The 23,876-nt window shown below is 40.4% G+C and overlaps 1 protein-coding gene across 2 annotated transcripts in view; it reads left to right on the forward strand.

The window, feature by feature from the left end:
• The window catches only part of YBX1 (Y box binding protein 1), a 23,738-nt gene extending 811 nt beyond the window's left edge, over window positions 1-22,927 (forward strand). Inside the window, exons 2-8 of one of the 2 annotated variants that reach the window (XM_014539549.1) lie at window positions 202-257; window positions 13,064-13,097; window positions 15,226-15,315; window positions 15,619-15,921; window positions 16,432-16,514; window positions 21,272-21,540; window positions 22,546-22,927. In XM_014539549.1, the coding sequence (XP_014395035.1) occupies window positions 202-257; window positions 13,064-13,097; window positions 15,226-15,315; window positions 15,619-15,921; window positions 16,432-16,514; window positions 21,272-21,506 (801 nt within the window). In that variant the 3' untranslated portion in view covers window positions 21,507-21,540; window positions 22,546-22,927. The remainder of the gene's footprint in view (window positions 1-201; window positions 258-13,063; window positions 13,098-15,225; window positions 15,316-15,618; window positions 15,922-16,431; window positions 16,515-21,271; window positions 21,541-22,545) is intronic. The other variant, XM_014539550.1, reaches the window with a different exon arrangement.
• Window positions 22,928-23,876: the final 949 nt, after the last annotated feature.

Here is a 23,876-nt window from a genome sequence, read left to right on the forward strand (position 1 = left end):
CGCTCACCCACGTGGACCGCGGAGGCGCCGAGGGCCTCGGATCCCGGCTCCGGAGCAGGCTCTACAGATAAAGAGAAGGGCTGTCAGGTGGCCTCGGGCCGCCACCGGGAAGCGCCCGAGGGACCGGATGCTGAAGCGTGGCGGTTTTTTAAAAAAAGGGTGCCTGGTAATCGTGGTTCTTTTTCTCCTCCAGCAACGAAGGTTTTGGGAACAGTAAAATGGTTCAATGTAAGGAACGGATATGGTTTCATCAACAGGTGAGCTGACCATCCTCCCCCTTGCACTCTCTGCTCCAAGCTGCAGGCTTTGCAGATTTGGGATTGTTTAAGCTTGCGTACGTCGGTTGCTGCTCTGGTGTGTTAGTGGGGTTTGTGTTTTCCTTTATGGCTGAAGGGATTAGTGGATCTAGAGATGGTCTTTGTTTTGCAACAAATATTAATCTGAAGTTAACTTAAAGGCAAGTGGAATGCGTGATCCATCCCCTGACAGGGCCAACTGATGAAAGTAAGATGGATGTAATTCTGTGAGACCGGCCCACCACATTTTTATGCTTATTGTTTTATACGTTACTGAAATTGGTATCTGAAACGATGACCCATTGATTAGTATATAGGTTATTTCAACTTGTTAACCTTTGGAGGTAACATGATTTAACAATGCAATTATGTGAGGTCTGGTCAGACTGACTAAGGTTGTAGTGCCTTTGTTTAACGTTTCAATATACACAGTTTGAATGCCTTCGATGGATTTATTTTAGGACTGCTTTGACAACAAGAGCTGTTTTCATTTGCTCATAGAGTAACATCTGGAATAAAATGGCCCTGGCCTTCCTCAATAATTATTTCTTCTACTCCTTTGTCCCCAAATCATATCTATTAGGTCAATTTTATTAAAGCTTTGCTTGTAGCTTTAATAATCAGAGAGGACTTAGTCCATTCTAACAGCTTCCTTTGTAGTTGAAGGCAGGGGTACAGACTACATCTCAGGAATGATGCTTAGGGTTGTTTGCAGCAACAGTGGAGTGAGGTGCAGTTTGCTCAGTGCTCCCCAGTCTCCCCTGTGAGCGAGGCATCCTCTCCAAGATGGCTGCCAGGCTGGCAGTGCAGTGCTGGTGTAGTGCACCCTGTGTGCTGAGAGCAGGCTCAGCATCTCACTAGTCTCAGTGGTGACACCATACAGTCGTCTCAGCATTTTCTTAAATCCTTACTTTAGAAGGCATTAAACAACTAGAGGTTTAAAAGACACAAGAAGTAATACCGAATGCTTGTGAAATGGACAACACTGCAGAACACCAAATGGGCAAGATCAAGTTTAAAGACAGACATAATTGGCTGATGAAAAACCATTCATTACTCAACCATAAAAGTATTGTGGGGGAGAGCAAAGGAAATTGTAAGTATTGATGACCCGTTTTCCACGTTTGCAGTTGTGGGGAAATATTTTGTTCCAAAATCTTTAGGAATTTTCCATCTGTTCTTACACTGTCTGCCTTCCTGTGACAGGCCAAGGCTACATTTTTTCATTAGTTTTTTGATAATGGGTTACAAGTGAGGAAGGAAGGGAATACTTTGGTGCTTATAATTGACCACTTTTTAGTTGATTGATCTCTTAACTTACTAGCATTTCAGTTAGTATTTCCATCTTAACAACCCTTAACAGTGATTTTTGAATTTGTGTGCTTACTTTGGAAGAGTGCATATTCCTGCGCTCTTCCTGCCCAGCCTTGGATTCTCTGGGTCTAGGGTACATTTTTAACAAGAATTCCAGGGGATTATGGCTTGTGGGTAATAACCTTGAAAAACATTGCTTTTTAACCTTGACCCAATATAATCAAAGGATATCACTGGTGTGCACAGTAGAAGGAACTGTAATTTGCAGCCCTTTCTGTGTAGATTGTAGTTTGTGTGTGCTTTTAAAATTGTAGCATGTGCTTTCTGTTTTGCTGTATTTTGTTAAAATGGATATAGGTTATAATCTTTTTGAAGTGAATAATTCAAGATGAAAGAGTAGTTCTTTACATTTCTAAATTTTTATGTGATGAGATGTCATTGCTTGAATATTTCTCTTCTGACTTGCAATCAACACAATTGGTCATCCTCCAGGGCAAGTTAAATGTAAATTGGTTTTTGGTGATCCTTTGTTTGGACTGTCCAAACCTCAACTATTCTGTCAAATTAACTGGCTCAAATGTGCTTTATATTTCTAAATTAGTTGTTTCAATGATTCTGAGACTTGAATAAGACACTCTATAATCTGACTGCGGCTAAATTCACGAGAGGTTTGCCTTGATTAAGGGAAAATGTATGTCTTAAAGAACTAAAGTTCTTGATGCTAACAGTTGGTTAAGTATGTAGAGCCACCTGGAGACGTAGGGGGTGGGGGGAACAATGCCTTTTCATCTAGTTTTTCTGAGAAATTCATTTTGTTTGTATACTGAGTCTGCAGAAGATAATTAGATAATGTGACCAAGAAGGTGTCTTTTGCTTCTAGTTGTTGTGGATTGATCCATGCTTACCAAACTCAAAAGGTTGGCATGAATCAGTAAAAATTTATTTTCAATGGGACATGTATCTTTTATAATGACCAGAATAGGAATACTTTTCTATTCTCTGGGGTAATTTTTTTTATTGATTTCAGAGTGAGAGATAGAAACATCAAGGATGAGAATCATTGACCAACTGCTTCCTGCCCACTCCCTGCTGGGGATCAAGCCCACAGCCTGGGCATGTGCCCTGATCTTGGATAGAACCATGACCTCCTGGTTCATGGATCAATGTCGGCCGGGCTGGACAATACAGTGTCTTAAAAAGGAATGTGATTAATTTCTGTCATTTAAAATTCAGGAGATAGCACCAAAAATATCTAGAATTTTACCTTTAGGGCCTATAATCCCAGGCAAATAAAAAGTTCTGGGTATGAATATTATTATCACACTAGAGGCCCGATGCACGAGGATTCATGCAAGAATAGGCCTTCCTTCCCCTGGCTGCCAGCACCGCCTTCGCTCCGGCCCAGAGCCACCTTTCCACCTTAGCACTGCCCAGAGGCCTGGAGTGGCCCGGTGGTCCCAGCTGCCACCATCTTTGTCACATCAATTTGCATATTCCCTCCTTATTGGCTGTGGGTGCCTCCATCTTGTTGCAAAGTGATGGTCAATTTGCATATTCCATCTTTATTAGATAGGCTTTAAACGAGGCATACATTCTCTTTATTTACCACAATCTGTCGGGCTTAGTTTTCTCCTGTTGATTTCCCTTCCTGCCTGGCCTTTGTGTGTGCATTTGAATGTATTACCCATGAGCTAAGAAACAGCACTTAGCTAATCCCTCTTTCAAAAATACTTAGTCGTAGCTGTCAAGTGTGTTCTCCCTTGGCAGGGGTGGGGGAGTGTGGGTGCCCCTTTTTGGGGGTTTTGTGTGTGTATAAGGTGACTTCCTTCACACAATAGGTAAAAGTAATGTTTATCAAATACTTACCGTTATTTAAATGCCTTAAATGAACCAATCCATATAATCCTCAAGCCTTTGAGATACAAGTACCATTCTAAGGCACAGAGAGCAAATTGGTCCCAGCGTGTGTGTATAAGGTGACTTCCTTCACACAATAAGTAAAAGTAATGTTTATCAAATACCGTTATTTAAATGCCTTAAATGAACCAATCCATATAATCCTCAAGCCTTTGAGATACAAGTACCATTCTAAGGCACAGAGAGCAAATTGGTCCCAGGAAGAGACTAGCTAGCAATGGGCAGAGCTGGGATTTGAACTGGATTTTCTGACTCTGGAGTTTGGGAGTTTGTCTTCACTGCTGTTGTACAGTCTCTAGTCATCAATTTGGTGGCTGTCCACATAGTTACAGATAATTTCTTAGGTGGCTATTCTTAGCTATTTAGTCTTTCAATAAGCTAAATGATGTCTAGCATGTCACTGGAGCTCTACTTTTCACTGCCTGTTTCATGTAATTAAGAATTGCTATAATAGTACCAGTTTACCCTATAGATTGGCTTTACAAATTAAAGGACTTGCTTAATAGTTAATATTGGGAGGCAATTAAGGAATTAGAGGAGAGAACATCAGACCTTAATTTCACTTCTGAATCTTGTTTTGTTGATTTTGTATGGCTGAGCTAAGAATGGGTTTTACCTTTTTAAAGGGTTTTTAAAAACATGCAGTAGTGTCTGTGACCCCACAAAGCCTTAAATACTATATGGTTCTTAAAAGGAATAGATTTGGGGACAGGGGAAGCATAATAATATATTTAAGTAGTTCCCAGATTATGTCTTAAAACATGACTTAGAACTGGGCTCTTATGGCAGTGACTTGAATATAGAGCACTTTAGGATTGATTTAGATGCTGATGTTGGCCAGAAATCATCCAGTGTTCACCAAGTCGCTGATATGTAAAATCTAGAATAGACGGGTAATGTGTTCACTTTCTGCTTTCCTAGTAGGGTCTGTAATTGCTGAGTCTCCTACCCTTCAAATCTCAGCCCTTGGAAGCACATACAATCTAGCTCACTTAAGGCAGGCAGAATGGTAAGAGGTAAGGTGGGGAATAGGAGTGTGTCTCTGCTAGGTGTTTGGAGTGCTTTAAAGAGAACAAATAAAACAATAAATGGGATTTGTGATCTTACAGTCACCTGTAGGAATTGGAAATTGGTATGTGAATACTTTGGAATTTGGAGCATATACAGGGTATCCCAAAAAAATGCATACACTTAACATTTGATAGCTCAATTGATGTTTCTTTTCAGACTTAACTCATTGGAATTAATAATGGTATTCAATGTGTGTTTCCATTTTGGGGGGACACCGTGTAGCTGATAAATCCTGGAGTTTGTTTGTGTAACCAAAGGGCTATAAATTAATTTATGCAGTTGGAAAAATTAGGCAGTTAAAATTGGCTTGGTTTGGTAATCTTCAATAAGAGCATTTCATTATGGCTAGATAAGCTTCTATGTAGGTCTTGTTTAAACCAATCCTATGGTTTGGCAAAAAAATGTTTCCTAAAATTTTTAGGATTTCTTAAAATTATTTTAAATATGGATAGATTTAATAATATAGAAATTTAGTGCTGGCTTACATGTTTTTACCTTTGTTGTACTACATTAGGAATTATTAAAGAGACTTCTGTTTTTTTAAAATCTCAGCAGGATTTCTTCCTTTTTGTTTATTTTTTTAAATACATTTTTAAAAAATATATTTTACTGATTTTTTACAGAGAGAAAGGGAGAGGGATAGAGAGTTAGAAACATCGATGAGGGAGAAACATCAATCAGCTACCTCCTGCACCACCACCACCCCCACCCCCACCCCCCACTGGGGATGTGCCCGCAACCAAGGTACATGCCCTTGACTGGAATCGAACCTGGGACCCTTCAGTCTGCAGGCCGACGCTCTATCCACTAAGCCAAACCAGTTAGAGCTTAAATACATTTTTTTTATTTAAAAATATATTTATTGATTTCGGAGAGGAAGGGAGAAGGAGAGAGAGATAGAAACATCAATGATGAGAGAGAATCATTGATCGGCTGCCTCCTGCACACCCCCTACTGGGGATCGAGCCCGCAACCCATGCATGTGCCCTTGGCCGGATTCACTGAGCCAAGCCGACTAGGGCAAATACATTTTTATTAATTTCAGAGAGGAAGGGAGAGGGAGCAATGTTATAAATATCAATGATGAGCAAGAATCAGTGATCAGCTGCCTCTTCTTGCACGCCCCACGCTGGGGATCGAGCCCTGACAGGGAATCGAAACGTGACCTCCTGGTTCATAGGTTGCTCTCAACCACTGAGCCAAGCCGGCTGCACTCTTTCTTTTTCTTTAGCATTCTCCTAACTTAAAACAGTGTCTTCTTTTTTTTTTCCTTCAGCCTCTTGCTATCTGTGTGGTTCCTTTTTTTTCCTTGAAGGCATACTGCATTCTCATTTACTGAATGACAACACTATACTATTTCTAGATAGGTTGAAAAACCTGCCGACAGTGTTTTTTTCAGTAAAATTTTTCAGTAGTAAATGTCTTTATTAATAAAAGAAGTGGAGTACACTTGCTCTGGAGGAGAATGGGATGACTGATGTGTGATCTATAGAATGACACTGTTGGAATAGTAGCAATAAGTATAAAATACATATCCGGTTGTAAAGACTTAGTATGAAAAGAGAAATGTAACATCAATTTTTTATGTTGATTATATATGTTGAAGAAATGATAAGATTAATTTGCCTGCTTTTACTTATTATAGCTACTAGAAAACAAACTTAGATGCAGTATTTGGTTTGTATTTTATTTCTGTTGGACAGCAGTTCTAGAACCCAGAATGCAAGTAAGATTATTTCGATAGGCAGCAGTATGGAGGACCTTAGGTTTGATTATATAGTGTGGCCTTGATTAGGTTTAAAAGGTGATAATTATCTAACATTAAGTAGGTATAAAGGCCTCACTTTATAAATAAAGCAACTTGCCCAAGATCATGTAGTTAGGGATAGTATAGCCACCATTCCAACCTTGGTTTCTAGTGGTCCTAGTAAGAAGCTCTCAACCACTGTCCTCTATATTCTGCCTGCCCTCTCTCGTGCCTCATTGGATTAGAATGGCTTAATGTAATATATAATATGTAGAAAACCATAATTGGTAATTCAACTGCTGCATTGGATTGAATGGTAAGGGTTGGGGGAAGGGTTGTAGCAGAGCCCTGGTCTAAATACATGGAATAACTTTGCCTACTGCAAATGAGGATGTGTTAGGGATGCTTGTTGTTGTCATTCTTGCTAAAAATTGGGAGATGCCATATACAGTAATCTACCTCTAAAGCTAAAATGTAAAGATTTCTGAACTGGTCCTTTATTGAGTTCTCAACATAGTAAAGACCAAGACTTGTGGACTCAAATTCTACTACTGTGAGCAGATGCTTCATTTTCCTGATTTGTAGAATAGGTAGTTAATAATAGCACCTACCTCAGGATTGAATGATTCAGATAAAGCACTTGGCAAAGTATCTGGAACTTAAACCCGTAGTAATGTAAGCTGTTATGTATCTATCTGGTTTAGTTTTCCCATTTTGCAGGTGTAAAAGATCCAGTGAGGAGGAGGCAGCTTTTCAAGGTTACACGGCTATTAATAGAATGAGAACTAAAAATCTGCTTCCCTGTTAGCAGTGAGGAATTTCTGGGTAGTCATTTAACAAGTTGCAGCTAGATTGACTTACTGCATCTAAACCATAGTATTCTATCTTGGCTAGAAACTGAATTTGTTGCTGTCAAGTTTCCTTCTAAAATCAGATACACTTTGGTCATGATGAAATAGTTCCTTCTCCCCACCCCACCCATGTCTATGGGGAATATAGTCCAAGTTCCTCGAGATAAGATTTGATCACACTACTCAGAAAGTCACGTGATTTTAAACTTAGGGATTGTTTCTTTCTGGAATTTTCCATTTAATATTTTCAAACGACGAAGGGGAGCTCTACTATAATTCCTACCTAGTAGGCTAACAGAATAAATGAGTACTGTGTTGCTTGACATGACATCATTTGTCAACCTGTAGTATTGGTTTCTACATATAGTTGTCCCAGTATCTGTTGAGATTTGGTTTCAAGGCCCCCACACACACACACCAAAATTCTGAGGATACTTAAGTCCTATTGCTTACTGTAACTGAGCTCAAAGATTGCAAAAAACAAAACTGGTTGAAATAGCCAACAACTTTTAACCTGGGTATGGATGAGGATGGCATCAAGGAGCTCTTAGATTATGATTCCTTAGAAATTGACTAATGAGTTCTTGAAGCTACAGAGTCAGGAGAAACGAAAACTATGAGAGACACCCCCCCGCCGCCCCCCAAGAAAATTCACTGAAGGATTTAGCACAGTGGTATTACATATTGTTTTTGTGATCAATCACTATGCTTTAATTATGTTCAATTTGTAACAATGAAATTGGGGGTCACCACAACATGAGGGACTATATTAAAGGGTCGCGGCATTAGGAAGGTTGAGAACCACTGGTTTAGCAGAAGGTTTTGCAGACCTCAACAAGCTTGTTTAAAAGTTTGAAAATATGGACCCCCCCCCAACATCAAAAGATTTTCAATAATAGAGTAATGTTCATGGTGCATTATCTGCACACAACAATTCTATGATGAAAAAAAAACACAGACAAGTTTCTGAAGAGTGACACCTCAGTAAGAGCCTCAATTGAGCAGGTACTTCAGAAGGCATTGTTGTACGAGATGACGGCTCCATGCTGTGATTTCCCCTGAAGGACCTCCCAGTGGGACAAGATGTGGAGGAGGAAGACCCTAATATTGATCCTGACCCTGTGTTGGGCCTAAGCTAATGTGTGTGGTTATGTCTTGGGTTTTTTTTACAAGAACATTTAAAAAATTTATCGTATAAGTATATGAAGAAAAGATATTTTTGTGCAGCTATACAATTTTTGTGTTTTAAGCTAAGTGTTGTTATAATAGTCTTAAGTAATGGAAAGTAATGCCCTAGGGCAGTGATGGCGAACCTATGACGCGTGACAGGTGACAACACGAACTCATTTTTTTGGTTGATTTTTCTTTGTTAAATGGCATTTAAATATATAAAATAAATATCAAAAATATAAATCTTTGTTTTACTATGGTTGCAAATATCAAATTTCTATATGTGACACGGCACCAGAGAAAAGTTAGGGTTTTCCAAAATGCTGACACGCCAAGCTCAAAAGGTTCGCCATCACTGCCCTAGGGCGGCCTTCACATTCATTCACCACTTAATTCACTGACTCACCCAGAGCAACTTCCAGTCTTACAGGCTCCATTCATGTTCAGTTCCTTATACCAGCATACCATTTTTATCTTTTATACTGTATTTTTACAGTGTCTTTTCTGTTTAGATACACAAATACCATTGTGTTTACAGTTACCTTCAGTAACATCTTATACAGGTTTGTAGTCTAGGTTTGTGCAAAGGCATTCTGGTTGCACAACAAAATCACCTAATGATGCATTTCTCAGAATGTATTCCTGTTAAGCAGCACATGATGTATAAAGTAAATGCTATACATAGCATACATCAGTGACAGTGTAACACTCCTCTTCCCCCAAACTCCTTTCCCGGGTGCACCCTGGTTGGCTGAATCCAGGGGTGTGGAAGCTGCAGGTGTAGGGGTCCAGCTGTTTTTCTAGGAGATGACGGTCTTGTACTTTTTTTGGTTGGGTCCAGAGAACTTTATTGCTAGTGCATGACAAGGTAGGGCTCTCTAAGCTCCTTCCCTTCTTCAGGGGGTTTGGGATGGAAACTGGTGGTCAGGAGATTCTCTGTTGGATCGATTGGGGCAAGGACTCCCCAGTAGCCGAGGGCCTTTTACTCCTTGGAGACCATGTGGACCATAAGGTTGACCACCCTTTTGCTGTAGCCCAGTTTATTGTCATACCAGGAAATGAGCTTGACAAAGTGATCAACGCCAGCCCCAGCATCAAAGGTGGAAGAATTGGTGTTGCTGTTAAGTTGCAGGAGGTGGCCTGCTCCTTAGTATAGCCCAGGACGAAGGGGCCTTCTGATGCCTACTTCACCACCTTGATGTCTTTGTATTTGGTAGCTTTCTTAGGTGGCAGGTCATATTTACATCAACACATTGTTGATAGGAGCACGGAAGGCCTTTCCAGTGAGCTTCCCATTCAGCTCAGGGATGATCTGGGTGGCCGTGATGGCATGTACTGTGGTCATGAGTCCCTTCATGATGCCAGCGTCATGGATGAGCTTGACGGGGGGTGGGGGAAGAGGCTAAGCAGTTGGTGTGTGGTACAGGAGGCATTGCTGACAACCTTGAGGGAGTTGTCATACTTGTATGGTTCACACCCATCCCAAACATGGGGGCATTCGCAGAAGGGACAGCAATGATGACCTTCTTGGCTCCAGCCTTCTCCATGGTGGTGAAGACACCAGTGAACTCCACAACATATTCACCAGCATCACCCCATTTGATGTTGGCAGGATCTCATCTCATTCCTGGAAGATGGAGATGGACTTTGCATTGATGACAAGTTCATGTTCTTAGCCTGTGCCTTTGAAGTTGCTATAGGTATAATCATACTGAACATGTAGACCAGTTGAGGTCAATGAAGGGGTCATTGATGGCAACAATATCTACTTTGCCAGAGTTAAAAGCAGCCTTGGTGACCACACGCCCAATACAGCCAAATCCATTTGCTCCGACCTTCACCATCATGTCTCAAGGTTGCAGCTGTCTGTTGAACAGGAGAAGCAGAGAGCCTCCTTGTACTGTTTTTAAGAAGATAGTCCTAACTAGTAAATTTTCTATACCTTCTGTAACCCTGAAATAAAATGCATAAACTACTTTATTGTTGTTACTCCTCACCTGAGGATTTTTAGAGAGGGGGAAAGACAGAAACATCAATGTGAGAGAAATACATCGTTTGGTTGCCTCCTGTACACGCCTGGACCAGGGCCTGGCCCTGGGAGGAGCCTGCAACCTTGACCAGAATCGAACCAGACCCTTCAGTCCGTAGGCTGATGCTCTGTCAACTGAGCCAAACCAGCTAGGGCAGATAAACTACTTATATTTCTTTTTATTACAATGTATGATGTTTTGATATAACTAAAGAAGACATAATCAACATTCAATGCTACTACAAATATGGATTGATAAAAAGAGCACTGTATTGGTTGCCCAGATACACTAGCAGCATTATTAATTTTAAAAATCCCTCTCCATGGAAGTTGCATATTTAGTAAATTTTGATGCATATTTGAACAGAAAAAAATGCTAGATTCAGAAATCAAATACATTTACTTACAAGAAAGTCGAGTAGGATACCACATAATTTTTACCTAGTAATTCAGCAAGCCTGACACCCTTCAACCCATAATGCAAATAGTGCCCCCTGTCTCTGGGACAACTTTAAATGCCTTTTGGTAGCCAATACTGCCCTTGTTGAGAATCACTCTTGCAGACTTTCCCCACCTTTCCTAATTTTTCTCTACTAATTTTCTAAATTTCTACCAATTTTTTGTTTGTCCCCTTACAGCAAGGGTCAAGAACCTTTTTTCTGCCATGGGCCATTTGGATGTTAATAACATCATTCACAGGCCATACAAAATTATCAACTTAAAGGTTAGCCTGCTATATTTGGTCAAACATTTAATTCACCCCTAATACCTTGGAAGAGCCAGACCAAATGGCCTGACGAGGCTGGACGTTCCAGCCCCTGCCATCATGTTGGACTTAAAAACTAATTAGTAATGGTTATGGAACTGTTTGTAGTCCTGTTAAATATCCTCATGTTAATGATATTCCAGGTTGTATGGATTCTTAGGTGTATGCTTTGCTCCATGGATCAGCCAGGAGCCCCATAGTCAATAAGCCAGTCAGTCTAGTTCATTGTAACCTTTGTTCCTTTTGTCATTACACAATAGAACTACTGTTGAGCCCTCTGACTCTGGTTTACTAACAGAATGAAGAGGGTGGGAGAACTCAACAGTCTAGGAATCTGTTTCACCTCCAGTGGTTCTTCTTGCTCATGGTATTACTACCTTAACCCCAACCCCCAAGCTAAAAATACACATAATTCTCCACTTCTCACTTCTAACATTCATTTATCCACAGTTTTTCCCGTTTTACTGCAAGACATTTCAAATACAGTTAACATACAGACTCTTAGTCCATTCCTCTTCTAGATTTCTGAAGTAGCTTTTAACTAACTGGACGCCTCAAATTTTCCATATTAGCCACTAGATTTTAATATATATATATATTAAAGCCTAAGCCACCATTATGACCGGATGACCAGCCAGTAGCTACGACGTGCACTGACCACCAGGGGGCAGATGCTCAGCACAGGAGGTGCCCCTGGTGGTCAGTGTGCTCCCGCAGTCCCTCCCCCCAGCCAGTGTGCTCTAGTCGGCCAGATCAGGACTGGGCTAGATGGCCCCAATTGCCAGCCAGGCCAAGGACCCCACCAGTGCACGAATTCATGCACCCGGCCTCTAGTATGTAATAATTGTATCATGCCACATTCCTCTACCTAAAAGCCTTTACTGGCTTCTCTACCTGTATGACAATTTTCAGCTCCTATTCTTAACCTCCCACACAGTTATATCGCTTCTGCTCCAGCCAGTTTGAACTCAGTTTGCCTTCTGTACACGCCTGTTTAATTTACTTAAAGTCCTGAAGCAAATACAGTGGAAACTTCTTATCAGTAGCTTGACTAGACTAATGATTGATGTAAAATGGTTCCTAATAGGTGAGAAGGGGTTGTGTGTGCTAGTGGAAAGTTTTATTCGTCTTTACCTGCTTAGTTCTCCAGTGTAATGCTTGCCACATGAATGATGTGGATATTGGTGGTGTCTGTTTGTACTTCATTGTGGTGAGTGGTTTTTAAAAAAATCAATACTTTATTTAAGTCATGACAGTATTGAGCAGAGTTCCCATATACCCCATGCCCACACATCCACAAAGTCCTACACCATCCTGCACCATAACCAAAGTTGGTGCATTCATATGGACACATTATCATCACCTATAGTCCATAGTCGACATTAGGATTCCCTCCTAGTGTTGTACATCCTATGGAGTTTTTAGTGGTCATTTTTATGACCTCAAACAGAGTTAGGAATAGGAAATGGTGAAGAGGAAATGATTGAGAATTAAGTGAGAAAGAAGGAAGCTAGTAATGGAAGGAACCATGCACTAGAGGTAAGAATGCGGTGTGCTGGAACATTGTAATGTTTAGTAGGATAAGGAGTGGCAATAGATGTTTCTAGTCACTGCTACCCTCCTAATGGCTTAGTAGGTCACCCTTTGGTTTCTTAGACTGTTTTATCCTTCCTACAGGTGGTGAGGTTAACAACTGTTGGCAACTACTTAGTCTTTAAAGCAGAAATCACAGTGGCTTGCTAGTTTTGTTTTCATTGTTTTGTTTCATTTTTAAATTTCCTAATGGCTGGTTGGCAGCCCAAAAGTCTCTAATAGTAGGGAAAAGGGGGAAATTCATAAAAGGCATCGTGAAATGTATTCCATTTTTAACTTATTCAACTTGGTTCTTTCTCTTTCTTGCAGGAATGACACCAAGGAAGATGTATTTGTACACCAGGTGGGTGCTTGTGTGGATATTTATGCTTCTGACAAGGCTTTTGAGAAGAAAGGGGAGGGTGTCTTCTCAACTAATTCATTTAATTCCCATAGGAAGAGTGATGGGATGCTTAAATGTACACATTGAAACATATTGGCAGTTTACTTAAGATAGGTGTTTCAAATTGTTATTTTGTTAATAGTTACAGCTTTTTAAAATAGAATCACTCAAGTCATTACACTAAATTTTTAAATCTAATTTTAGATGAGCAAAAAAACCCTCCATTAATCTAAACTTAAAGATGTTTTCAAATGCTATTAGGTTTAACTATGGTAGGGACAGATTACAGTAATCATGGGAGAAGTAGGACAGAGCTGCAAGACATTAACTTGAAAACTTGAAATGAATGCTAGAAAACTAGCAGAGTAACATCCATTCTTCTGCTTATTCTAAAGCACTTTGAATGGGTAAGATATGTTTTTACCTTTGGAGAAATTTGGCTGGCTTGGGTTTTTTGAAATCCTCGCTAGTTTAAGGCTAAACGAAGAGGCAGTATGGCAAAGTTGGTAATCACTCAAATAATTTTTAGGTTTTCTTTAGTATTTTGAGCTGAAGGAACTAACAGGGTAGGTTCTACATGCTGAACTTTCTCAGGTACCATTTAAGGAAAATATTTCGGAGAATACTTGAGCATTAAGGACTATTGTTAAGCCACTACCCAGTGAATAGTAATATCTCAATATCATACATATATCAAATACTCCATTGGATTTGAATATCCTCCTGGGTATTCTGCCTGTTCAAAGGAATATGCAGACTTGGGAACAAAAAAACAGCCAAGACTTGTTAGAAACACTAACGGGATTGGGGAGGGGTTGAAGATGCTGATTGAACAGAGAGTTGGGGGTTTAATTATCCACACTTCTGCTATCCCCTATGACTGCAAGTAACTTAGAGTTGGTTAAATATGAAAGGTACGAAAACTATGTGACAGTTTAGATGACAGATGAGATCAAGTTTTTGGCTGAATGAGTGTCACCCACTTTTACTGACCCACAAATGTCACCAAATATGCTCTCCTTTTTATTTTGGAAGTGGTTTCAACATTGACTTGTTTCTTGGGACTTTGGCTGCTCAGGTCTTAGTGATGTACTATCAAGGAGACTGCAGTTCTGGGCAACTTAGCTTAATTGGCTTCAGATAGTTGGTTGTCCTGCCTCCTTTGGAATGGAAACGCATGAGTGATCCTGTAATGGTATCGCTGTGATGTAGTTGAATTAACATGGGATTTGGGGTCCAGGGACCTGGATTTAGAAAAGTCTACACTCTGCCACTTATTATCTGTGTGACCTTGGGCAAGTCACCTAACCTTTTAAAGCCTGTTTTATCTGTAAAAAATAATTTTTAAAAAGGAATAATAATACCTCATATCATTTGTCATAATGAGGGTGAATAGGTAATATGTGAAAGAACTTTATAGAAGTATTACCCACAAATGTGAGGTGCTATTCTTCCCCCTTCTACTTTGTCATAGCAGTTTGGAGAAAAAATAAATGTGAGATTTATTGTATTGTGGGGCGTTAATAACCAGCTGTCCCATGCAGTCAGATAATATAAAAAGTGGCATAGTTAATAACATTTGAATTACATTCCATTGAAGCATTATCACAGGTTGGAAGGGATTTTGGTTGATATTTGTAATTGAGTTTGATATGGTAACACAGGGACAAAGTTGGTTTGGTCAACTTTGAAGCATGCAAAACTAAACTCGCCTGTCATCTAAACTGGCCCTGTGTGGGCTAGCTTCTATTAAGTGCAGTCTTTGGGGGATAGATTGATATCCTCATTTTGTTCAAAGTAACAGTGCTTTTGCTAAAAGCATTAAAATACATATATATATATTGTTCTTGAATATTAAACTACACGTTTCGGTTTGGAAAATAGTGGTAAAATGCTGGGACATTGTAAGACTGGAGTATTTTGGTTGAGGTTGGGGGTAGCATTGGTCCCTGTTTTTGTAAATTTATTGGTGGTTTGGTCTTATTTAAAGCTAATTTAAAGCTAAAATAATATTGACTCTGGTACATTTTAAATGAAAAAGCACATTATTCTCCCCTGTTAATCTATTTTTGGAATGTGATATTACTAGACTGCCATAAAGAAGAATAACCCCAGGAAGTACCTTCACAGTGTAGGAGATGGAGAGACTGTGGAGTTTGATGTTGTTGAAGGAGAAAAGGTGAGGATGCTTTTTGTGTAAAGGTTTGACTTCAGTGTGGAAATATTTTGGAGATCTCATCCGTGAGGATGGTGGCTCTAATGTGGATGGATGGGTCAGGTGACCACATGAACACAGGTGCATCAAGCCTAATGTATGTGCTGGCTGCAGTTAGAGGGCAATCTCTTCAGAACAGTGAGGAACTAATGTTTAATCATTTCTATGCACCCCTGGCCACAGACCCTTTTTCTATTTGTTTTATGTAAATTTTGTTTAGTGTACTTATTTCTGTTGTCACTGTCAATATATTACGGCTTTTTGTAGGGTGCAGAGGCAGCAAATGTTACAGGCCCTGGTGGAGTTCCAGTACAAGGCAGTAAATATGCAGCAGACCGTAACCATTATAGACGCTATCCACGTCGCAGGGGTCCTCCACGCAATTACCAGCAGAATTACCAGAATAGTGAGAGTGGGGAGAAGAATGAGGGATCAGAGAGTGCTCCCGAAGGCCAGGCCCAACAGCGCCGGCCCTATCGCAGGCGACGGTTCCCACCTTACTACATGCGGAGACCCTATGGGCGTCGACCACAGTATTCCAACCCTCCTGTACAGGGAGAAGTGATGGAGGTAAGTTATGCCAAAAAGTAAAAGGGTCAGCCCTCTAACCAAAGGGTCGTGGGTTCAATTTCTGGTCAAGGGCACATACCTAGGTTGCAGGTTGGATCCCTAGCCTGATAGGGCTGCATGCTGGAAGCAACCAATCGATGTGTCTCTCACATTGAGACTTTGCTCACTCACTCGCCCTCCTTCCCTCCCTTCCACTCTCTAAAAAAATCAATGGGACAATATCCTCAGGTGAGGATTAACTAAAAAAAAGATAAAAGCATCAACAACGCTATGTGATAACTTGATAGGACTGCATTATGAGCATTTTCTTGGTATCTTCTCCATATTAATCATGAGAAGCACTTTTAATTCCTAATAAGAACCAAAGGGTTAATAATTAACTTAGAGCATAACCACAATTACTAGATGGTTTTATTTATTTTTAATCCCTGTATTCAGACTTGGGATTTGTTTTGTTGGGTTTTTACTCCATTACTGATCCAGTTGGCTTGATTTCCGTTGTCTTTCCAGGGTGCTGACAACCAGGGTGCAGGAGAACAAGGCAGACCAGTGAGACAGAATATGTATCGGGGCTACAGACCACGATTCCGCAGGTATGGTTTAGATTTAAAATTTTCCCCAAGCATATTTTAGGGATCGGCAGCATCATGCTTCTGCAATCTTTTGAATCATTTTTCTGTTAACACTTCATTTGCTTTTGTCAGATGCCTAAAGGTAAACCTGAAGTCAGGTAGTCAGTTATCTTTGAGAATGTGTTCCTTGCATCCTTTTTGCTGGCTGTGGTTAAAAACAATTTGCATAGATAAGGTCTGCTTATTTGGGGTTGTTTTGTGTGTGTGTTTTGTCTTCTTCCTCTCCCTCCCCTTTCCCCTCCCAACCTCCCATGAGAGAATGGAATTTGAAACTTTCTGTTATTGAACAGTTTAAGAGAATAGTTTAAACTGCATTATTATATCTTTAAGACCTTTGGGAGGGAGAAGGGTAAAGGTGAGCATTACCTTTCAAGCATAAGCAGTATCTGAACTGTATTATATCATAAATGAAGAATTGAGTTTTACCTCTGGAGGTAGCATAATTTTCCATTAATCATTTCTCAATTTAGGTGTATACTTTTTGTTAGTCACCCCCAAATGGCAAAATGTAATCAGAATCTCCAGATGTGGTTGCTAGACTAACAGTCTACTCAAGAATCAAACCAATACATTAATAATTACTCCTCCTAACTGATGATCGTTTACATACCAGCCTTAACTGTAGATGCCAAAATGAGTTTTAAGAAACAAGTTTCTTAATATAAAAGTACCCAAAATACAATATAGAAGTCTTCAAAATATATTGTGACTCTACAGGAAGGGAGGTTTCTGACTAGGAGTTTTGTGTATTTTACCAAAGATGGAGCACTCAATAAAGCTTTAGGAATTAGGGGATCCAGTTTCGATTATACCACCTATAAATGTGCAGTGAGGGTTTTGTAATAGCCAGTGTCTATATATAGTGTATGTTTTCTTACTTTTAATGATCATTGTCCTGTCTTGAGTTTTTCATTAGTGAAAATAGACTGGAGTTATAGCTGGTTCATTAAAATTTGAGATTTCTAATTCTCAAGCCACTGGGAGATTGCATTAGCCTCATCCTACATGTTGGAGGTAGATGGGGAGGACTGGGTGTTTTTTTGTTTTTGTTTTTTTTGGGGGGGGGGGGGTTGGTGTTTTTTTTTTTAAATGTTGATTTCAGAGAGGAAGGGAAAGGGATAGAGAGATAGAAACATCGATGATGAGAGAGAATCATTGATCCGCTGCCTCCTGCATGTCCCCCCTCCCCCCCCCCACTGGGGATGGAGCCTGCAGCCTGAGCATGTGCCTTTGACGAATCGAATCAGGGACCCTTCAGTCCACAGACCCACGCTCTGTCCACTGAGCCAAACCAGCTAGGGTGAGGATTGTTTTGATACTAATTGTTGGGCTTTGTTGATCTTGAACTACAATTCAAACTATTTTAAACCTAGACATAGATACCTTGTTGAAATACTATATTATAAGTAATAGCACAATGTCATTTTTTAAACAGTGGTAAATGTTTTTAAAGTTGGTCTAAAAGAGGCTCTCAGGGCAATCTATCCATTACATCCATGGATACCAATAACAATCCTTTTTGTTTTGTTTTTTCCCCCTTAGAAACCTTGATTTACCTTTTTTGTAACACTATAGAGCTGCCTAGTTTAGTTGATATCCTTAAAAATAGAACATGGCCCAGCTGGTGTGAATCAGTGGTTGAGCATCAACTTATAGACCAGGAGGTCACAGTCAGTTCCCAATCGGGGCATAAGCTCGGACTTTGGGCTCAATCTCCAGTGTGGGGCGTGCAGGAGGCAGCTGATCAATGATGCTCTCTCTCTCTCTTTCCCTTCCCTTCCCTTCTGAAATCAATAAAAAATATATATATTTTTAAAATAGAACATGAATTTTTTGTTGAGTGCTTCCGTTGTTTTTGTTTTGGGTATTGTTTGTTTGTTTGTTTGTTTGTTTTTAGAGAGTTTAAGGGGGAAATCACCAATCAGCTGCCTCCCACACGCCCCTTCTGGGGATTGATCTCACTGCCTGTTGGTGTATGGGACAGTCCTCCAACCAACTGAGCCACACTGGCCAGGATGAGTGCTTTGGTTTTACTGTTTGCCTTTTGGTTTAAGTTGACTTCGTCTCATTTGAATGGATTGACTAGTTGGGAGTACTAGATAATTGCTATGTTGACACATAATTGCCTTAAAGTTTATAATGAGTCTATTAATGAATGCAGCACTTCCCAAGCTGTTTAACCAGGATTTTCCCCCCCAAATGATTGGCAAATGACGTATACATAGGGCGAGATCCTGATTGGTATATGTCCAAGAACAAATTGAAAGAAATCTGAGATGAGTATGGCAGTAGTTTTGCTGAAAAGAAGACAAATGATGTGGCAATGAGGAAAATATGTTATAAAGGATTTTTGCTTATGAGAAATCAGAGCATATTTGTAGACTGAAAAATGCAGTAGAAGAGGACAGTTATTTATAGTGGGCCCACCAGCATGGTTGTGTTTTTTGAGCCATTTTGAACAACAGGCTCAGACTGGGCAGAGAGTTTGATTTGTCCAGCATTTGTTTATCCAAATGAAGATACTAGGGTTGGGATTGGTGATAATGATTAATGGTGGGCTTTGTATTGGATAAAGGAAAGAAAAAGATTCAGGAAGAGTTAGGAACATGGGTGATCAGATCATGTATAGGTCCTAGTGGAAATAAAGTTTGGGAGAACAAGGGATAAAATAGGAAATGATTGGAGAGTGGAAGGCTTGAAATTAAGAAGACCCAAGTAGAAATGGGCGGTTAAGAGTGAGTAAAAGCCCATGCTTTTGGGGTTTGTCATAACTAACAGGGAAGGATAGTAAATGGAATGTACCTAACATGACATTTGAAGCCTTGGGGTTTTAGAAAGAAATGAGAATGGATTTAGAAGTCACAGTGGTAGGATGGGACAGCCACCATTTAAAGGGCGCAGGGGAGAAAGCCACGGCAATTTTGCTAAAGACAGTGAGTTCTTAAGAAAAAGTGTGGGTATTTTTGCTTGTTCATCTGAATTTCAGCAACATGTAAAAATTTAGGAAACAGCCCTAACCGGTTTGGCTCAGTGGATAGAGCATCAGCCTGCGGACTCAAGGGTCCCAGGTTCGAGTTTGGTCAAGGGCATGTACCTTGGTTACGGGCACATCCCCAGTAGGGAGTGTGCTGGAGGCAGCTGATCCATGTTTCTCTCTCATTGATGTTTCTAACTCTCTATCCCTCTCCCTTCCTCTCTGTAAAAAAATCAATAAAAAAAATATATTTAAAAAATTTTTTAGGAAACAAAAAAGAAAAAGTGTGGGGCTCTAGCTGGTTTAGCTCAGTGGATAGAGCATCGGTCTACGAACCAAAGGGTCCCAGGTTCTAGTCCAGTCAAGGGCACATACCTGGGTTGCAGGCTCCTCCTTGGCCTGGGGCACGTGCAGGAGGCAACCAATCGATGTGTTTCCCTCACATCAGTATTTCTGTCTTTCCCTCTCTTTTCCACACTCTGAAAATCAATGGAAGGATTAAAAAATTAGGTAAGGATTAAAATAAAAAAAGAAAAAGTGTGGGGAAAGAGTTTCAGAAGGTTCAGTGGTTGGAAGAAGTAGATGGGAGATTGGGGGATTTACAGGTGAAAAATGGACTGTAGAGATCTAAATGGGAATTAGAGTCCATGATTATCAGAACATATAAAAAGACATGATTCCAATCTTGGGGTTCCTTAGACTTTAGGGGGTGCTGTGAGTATCGATGCCAAGTATTGAGGGGCCAAGAAAACATCACTGTTGTCAATGTTTATAATCACCAGCAAAATAAATCATAGTGTCTTGTCTTGAATTATGTCTTGTCCTGATATTGTTTGTGGTGCTGATATCTTTAATTTTAGGCCATTGAAGATAATTGCTGCAATGTAACACTTGAACTTTTTTTTTTAAGTGTGTTGCTCGGTGTGTTTTTTTTAACATATTCACCAAGTTATGCAACCATTACCAGTATCTTAATTCCAGGCGTTTTTCATCACCTTCCAATAACACCTTCTTCATTCCCCTCTACCCTAACCCCTGGCTCACACTAATCCAGTTTCTGTCTCTGGATTTGTCGTTTTGGACATTTCATATAAATGGAATTATATAATTTGGCCTTTTTTTTTTTAACATGGCTTTCACTTATCCTATTTTTAAGGTTCATCCATGTCATAGCATTCCTTTTTATGGCCAGATTACATTGCATTATTTTGTTCATTGATCAGTTGATAGACACTTTGGTTGTTTCTCCCCCCCCCCCCTTTTTTAGCTTAATTTTTTCACATCCTCACCAACCCTGATTATTTTTCTACCTTTTGATTATGACCATCCTAGTGAGTATGAAGAGGGCATCTTTTCTTTAAATTTTATTTCCTGCCTTTTAAGCCAGTGTTCATCTATAAAGGTTAAGTAGCACTTGTTCCCAAACTTGGTTACTATAAAGCCTATTTAAAAATGTTATAAAATGACATATCAAGTGTTAGTCATTTTATGGTTAATTTTATACGAGTATGCTATTGGTAAAAGATCGCTTGTCCAAAATCCAGTTTTAAAGACTCATCTTCCAATTTTCACTTCCAAGATCTTGTACCAAGTCATCACTCAGTTTGGGAAATAAAATTTGCTCTTTTGTTTTTGCTAAATTGCTTGCAGACCACTTGATAAACAGAAAGAACCTGATAATGGTGTTAACACCAGTGGGTGGTTAAAGAAATAAGGTTTCATCATTGCACAATGTTCATTCCAGGGGCCCTCCTCGCCAAAGACAGCCTAGAGAGGACGGCAATGAAGAAGATAAGGAAAATCAAGGAGATGAGACCCAAGGTCAGCAGCCACCTCAACGTCGGTACCGCCGCAACTTCAACTACCGACGCAGACGCCCAGAAAACCCTAAACCACAAGATGGCAAAGAGACAAAAGCAGCCGATCCACCAGCTGAGAATTCGTCCGCTCCCGAGGCTGAGCAGGGCGGGGCTGAGTAAAAAATGCCGGCTTACCATCTTTACCATCATCCGGGTAATTTACCCTAAATGGCCTCTAGCCTCTGAGCAGTCATGAGTTCATTTATGCTAGAGAAAAACCCATTTCAGTTTACATCTTGAATGATTAGGGCTTTTTCAAACTTTTCTGAATGTATTCTGTGATTTCACCAGTTGAGAAAGTTTTGATAACCTTGCCCTAAGAAGTATGTTAATTACCTTGTGTTGCATTTTCAAAAAGAAATGGGATAACTACTAAAATTAATAACCTAGATAATGATGGCCAATATAGTCTCTTTGGAGAAAGTGGTAACCTTGACATACTATCCATTTCAAAAGTACAGTATTCTTTTTTACTTGATACCAGGGGGCTTGTCATCTCTGTTTGGCTCTGGGATTAACTTTAAAAAAAAAAAATATGTTTTTATTGACTTGAGAGAGAGGGAGAAAGAACCATCACTGATGAGACAGAAACACTGATCCGCTGCCTTCTGCACACCCGCTTTGTGCATGGGGTGATGTTCATCACACTGGCCTAGCTGGAATTAGCATTCTTAGCCAGTGGTGCTTTTTGGTTTTGTCCCTCTATGCTATTTTTTTTTTAAATATATCTTATTGATTTTTTACAGAGAGGAAGGGATAGAGAGTTAGAAACATCGATGAGAGAGAAACATCGATCAGCTGCCTCCTGCACACCCCCTACTGGGGATGTGCCCGCAACCAAGGTATATGCCCTTGACTGGAATCGAACCTGGGGCCCTTGAGTCCGCAGGCTGATGCTCTATCCACTGAGCCAAACTGGTTAGGGCCCTCTATGCTATTTTTTGGGTGGCAAAGGTCATCCTGAAACCTGCAAGTAACCATGTTGTCGCAGCAGTGTCCACCCCTGTTGTGAATCGCTGTCTTAGAAAAAACCAGTTTGATTTATGTGGACTGTTCCAGGTCACATCCCTACTTGATGTGACCTGGAGCATTTGGTATATTGAAATAACATTGCAGTGAATTTTACAAGATAATCTCTCTTATTTTTTTTCTTTTACAGTTTAGTCATCCAACAAGAAGAAATATGAAATTCCAGCAATAAGAAATGAACAAAAGATTGGAGCTGAAGACCTTAAGTGCTTGCTTTTTGCCCGTTGACCAGATAACTAGAACTATCTGCATTATCTATGCAGCATGGGGTTTTTATTATTTTTATCTAAAGATGTCTCTTTTTGGTAATGACAAACGTGTTTTTTAAGAAAAAAAAAAAAGCCTGGTTTTTCTCAATACACCTTTAAAGGTTTTTAAATTGTTTCATATCTGGTCAAGTTGAGATTTTTAAGAACCTCATTTTTAATTTGTAATAAAAGTTTACAGCTTGATTTTTTCAAAAAAGTCAACAAACTGCAAGCACCTGTTAATAAAGGTCTTAAATAATTGTCTTTGTGTAACTGTCTGTCTTGTTTATTTTCGTTTATAGTCCTTAGTAAGATCCTTAACTTAAACCTGTCTGAAAATAGATTATGCTCTGGGAAATTTTCATAAAATGTGTAATTTATTATTGAGTGACTAAAGGCCCAGTGTGCAAAAATCACATGGGACCCAGAGTCCCTCCCACCACTGCCGCGGGATTCATCAATGCACCTCCTGGTGACAGGTCATTTGGGTGTTAAGGTCACTGACTTTTTATAATATAGGTAGACTAGGGGCCCAGTGCACGAATTTGTGCACTTTGAAAGGAACTGTGGGCCGTGAGGCTGCAATAGGCATTGGGGCAGGTCTTGGCCCATATTCCGTGCCCCTGCCCAGTCCCTCCTGACATGGCCCTTTGCTGCCTTGTCAGCCCCTCTCTCGCTCACACATGCTGATAGCACTGGCCCTGCTTGTACCCACTGACTCGCAGAGCGTTTGGGGCTGGTACAAGCAGCAGCTGCTGCCTGATCGCCCCTCTGGAGCCAGGGGGAGGTGGAGAAGCCCTCAGGGGTCAGCCATTGCTTGCACCCACTGATGATGCCAGGTGATTGGGACTGGCGCCAGGTACCAGCAGCAGGTACAAGTGGCAGCTCCAGCGCCAACTGCGGGTGCAAGAGGGGCCAGCGCTGGCAGTGGGTGTGAGCAGAGAGACTCCAGCAGCAGATGCAAGTGCCAGGCAGAACCGCGGCACAGGAGCAAAGAATTTTCAGTAACAAAAAGAGGCTTGCCCCATGACAGCAACCAGTGCCCCGCCTTGGTTTGGCACCCCAGTTCACCTGCTCCACCATCCCGACGCCTGCCGTGTTCTGCGCACGCCCCCTGGTGGTCAGCGCACATCAGAGTGACTGGTTCTGGTTCCACCGTTTGGTCTATTTGCATATTAGCTTTTTATTATATAGGCTTATAAAGATACATGGC

Source organism: Myotis brandtii, unplaced genomic scaffold (genome assembly GCF_000412655.1).
Source record: "Myotis brandtii unplaced genomic scaffold, ASM41265v1 scaffold220, whole genome shotgun sequence".
Taxonomy (NCBI): domain Eukaryota; kingdom Metazoa; phylum Chordata; class Mammalia; order Chiroptera; family Vespertilionidae; genus Myotis; species Myotis brandtii.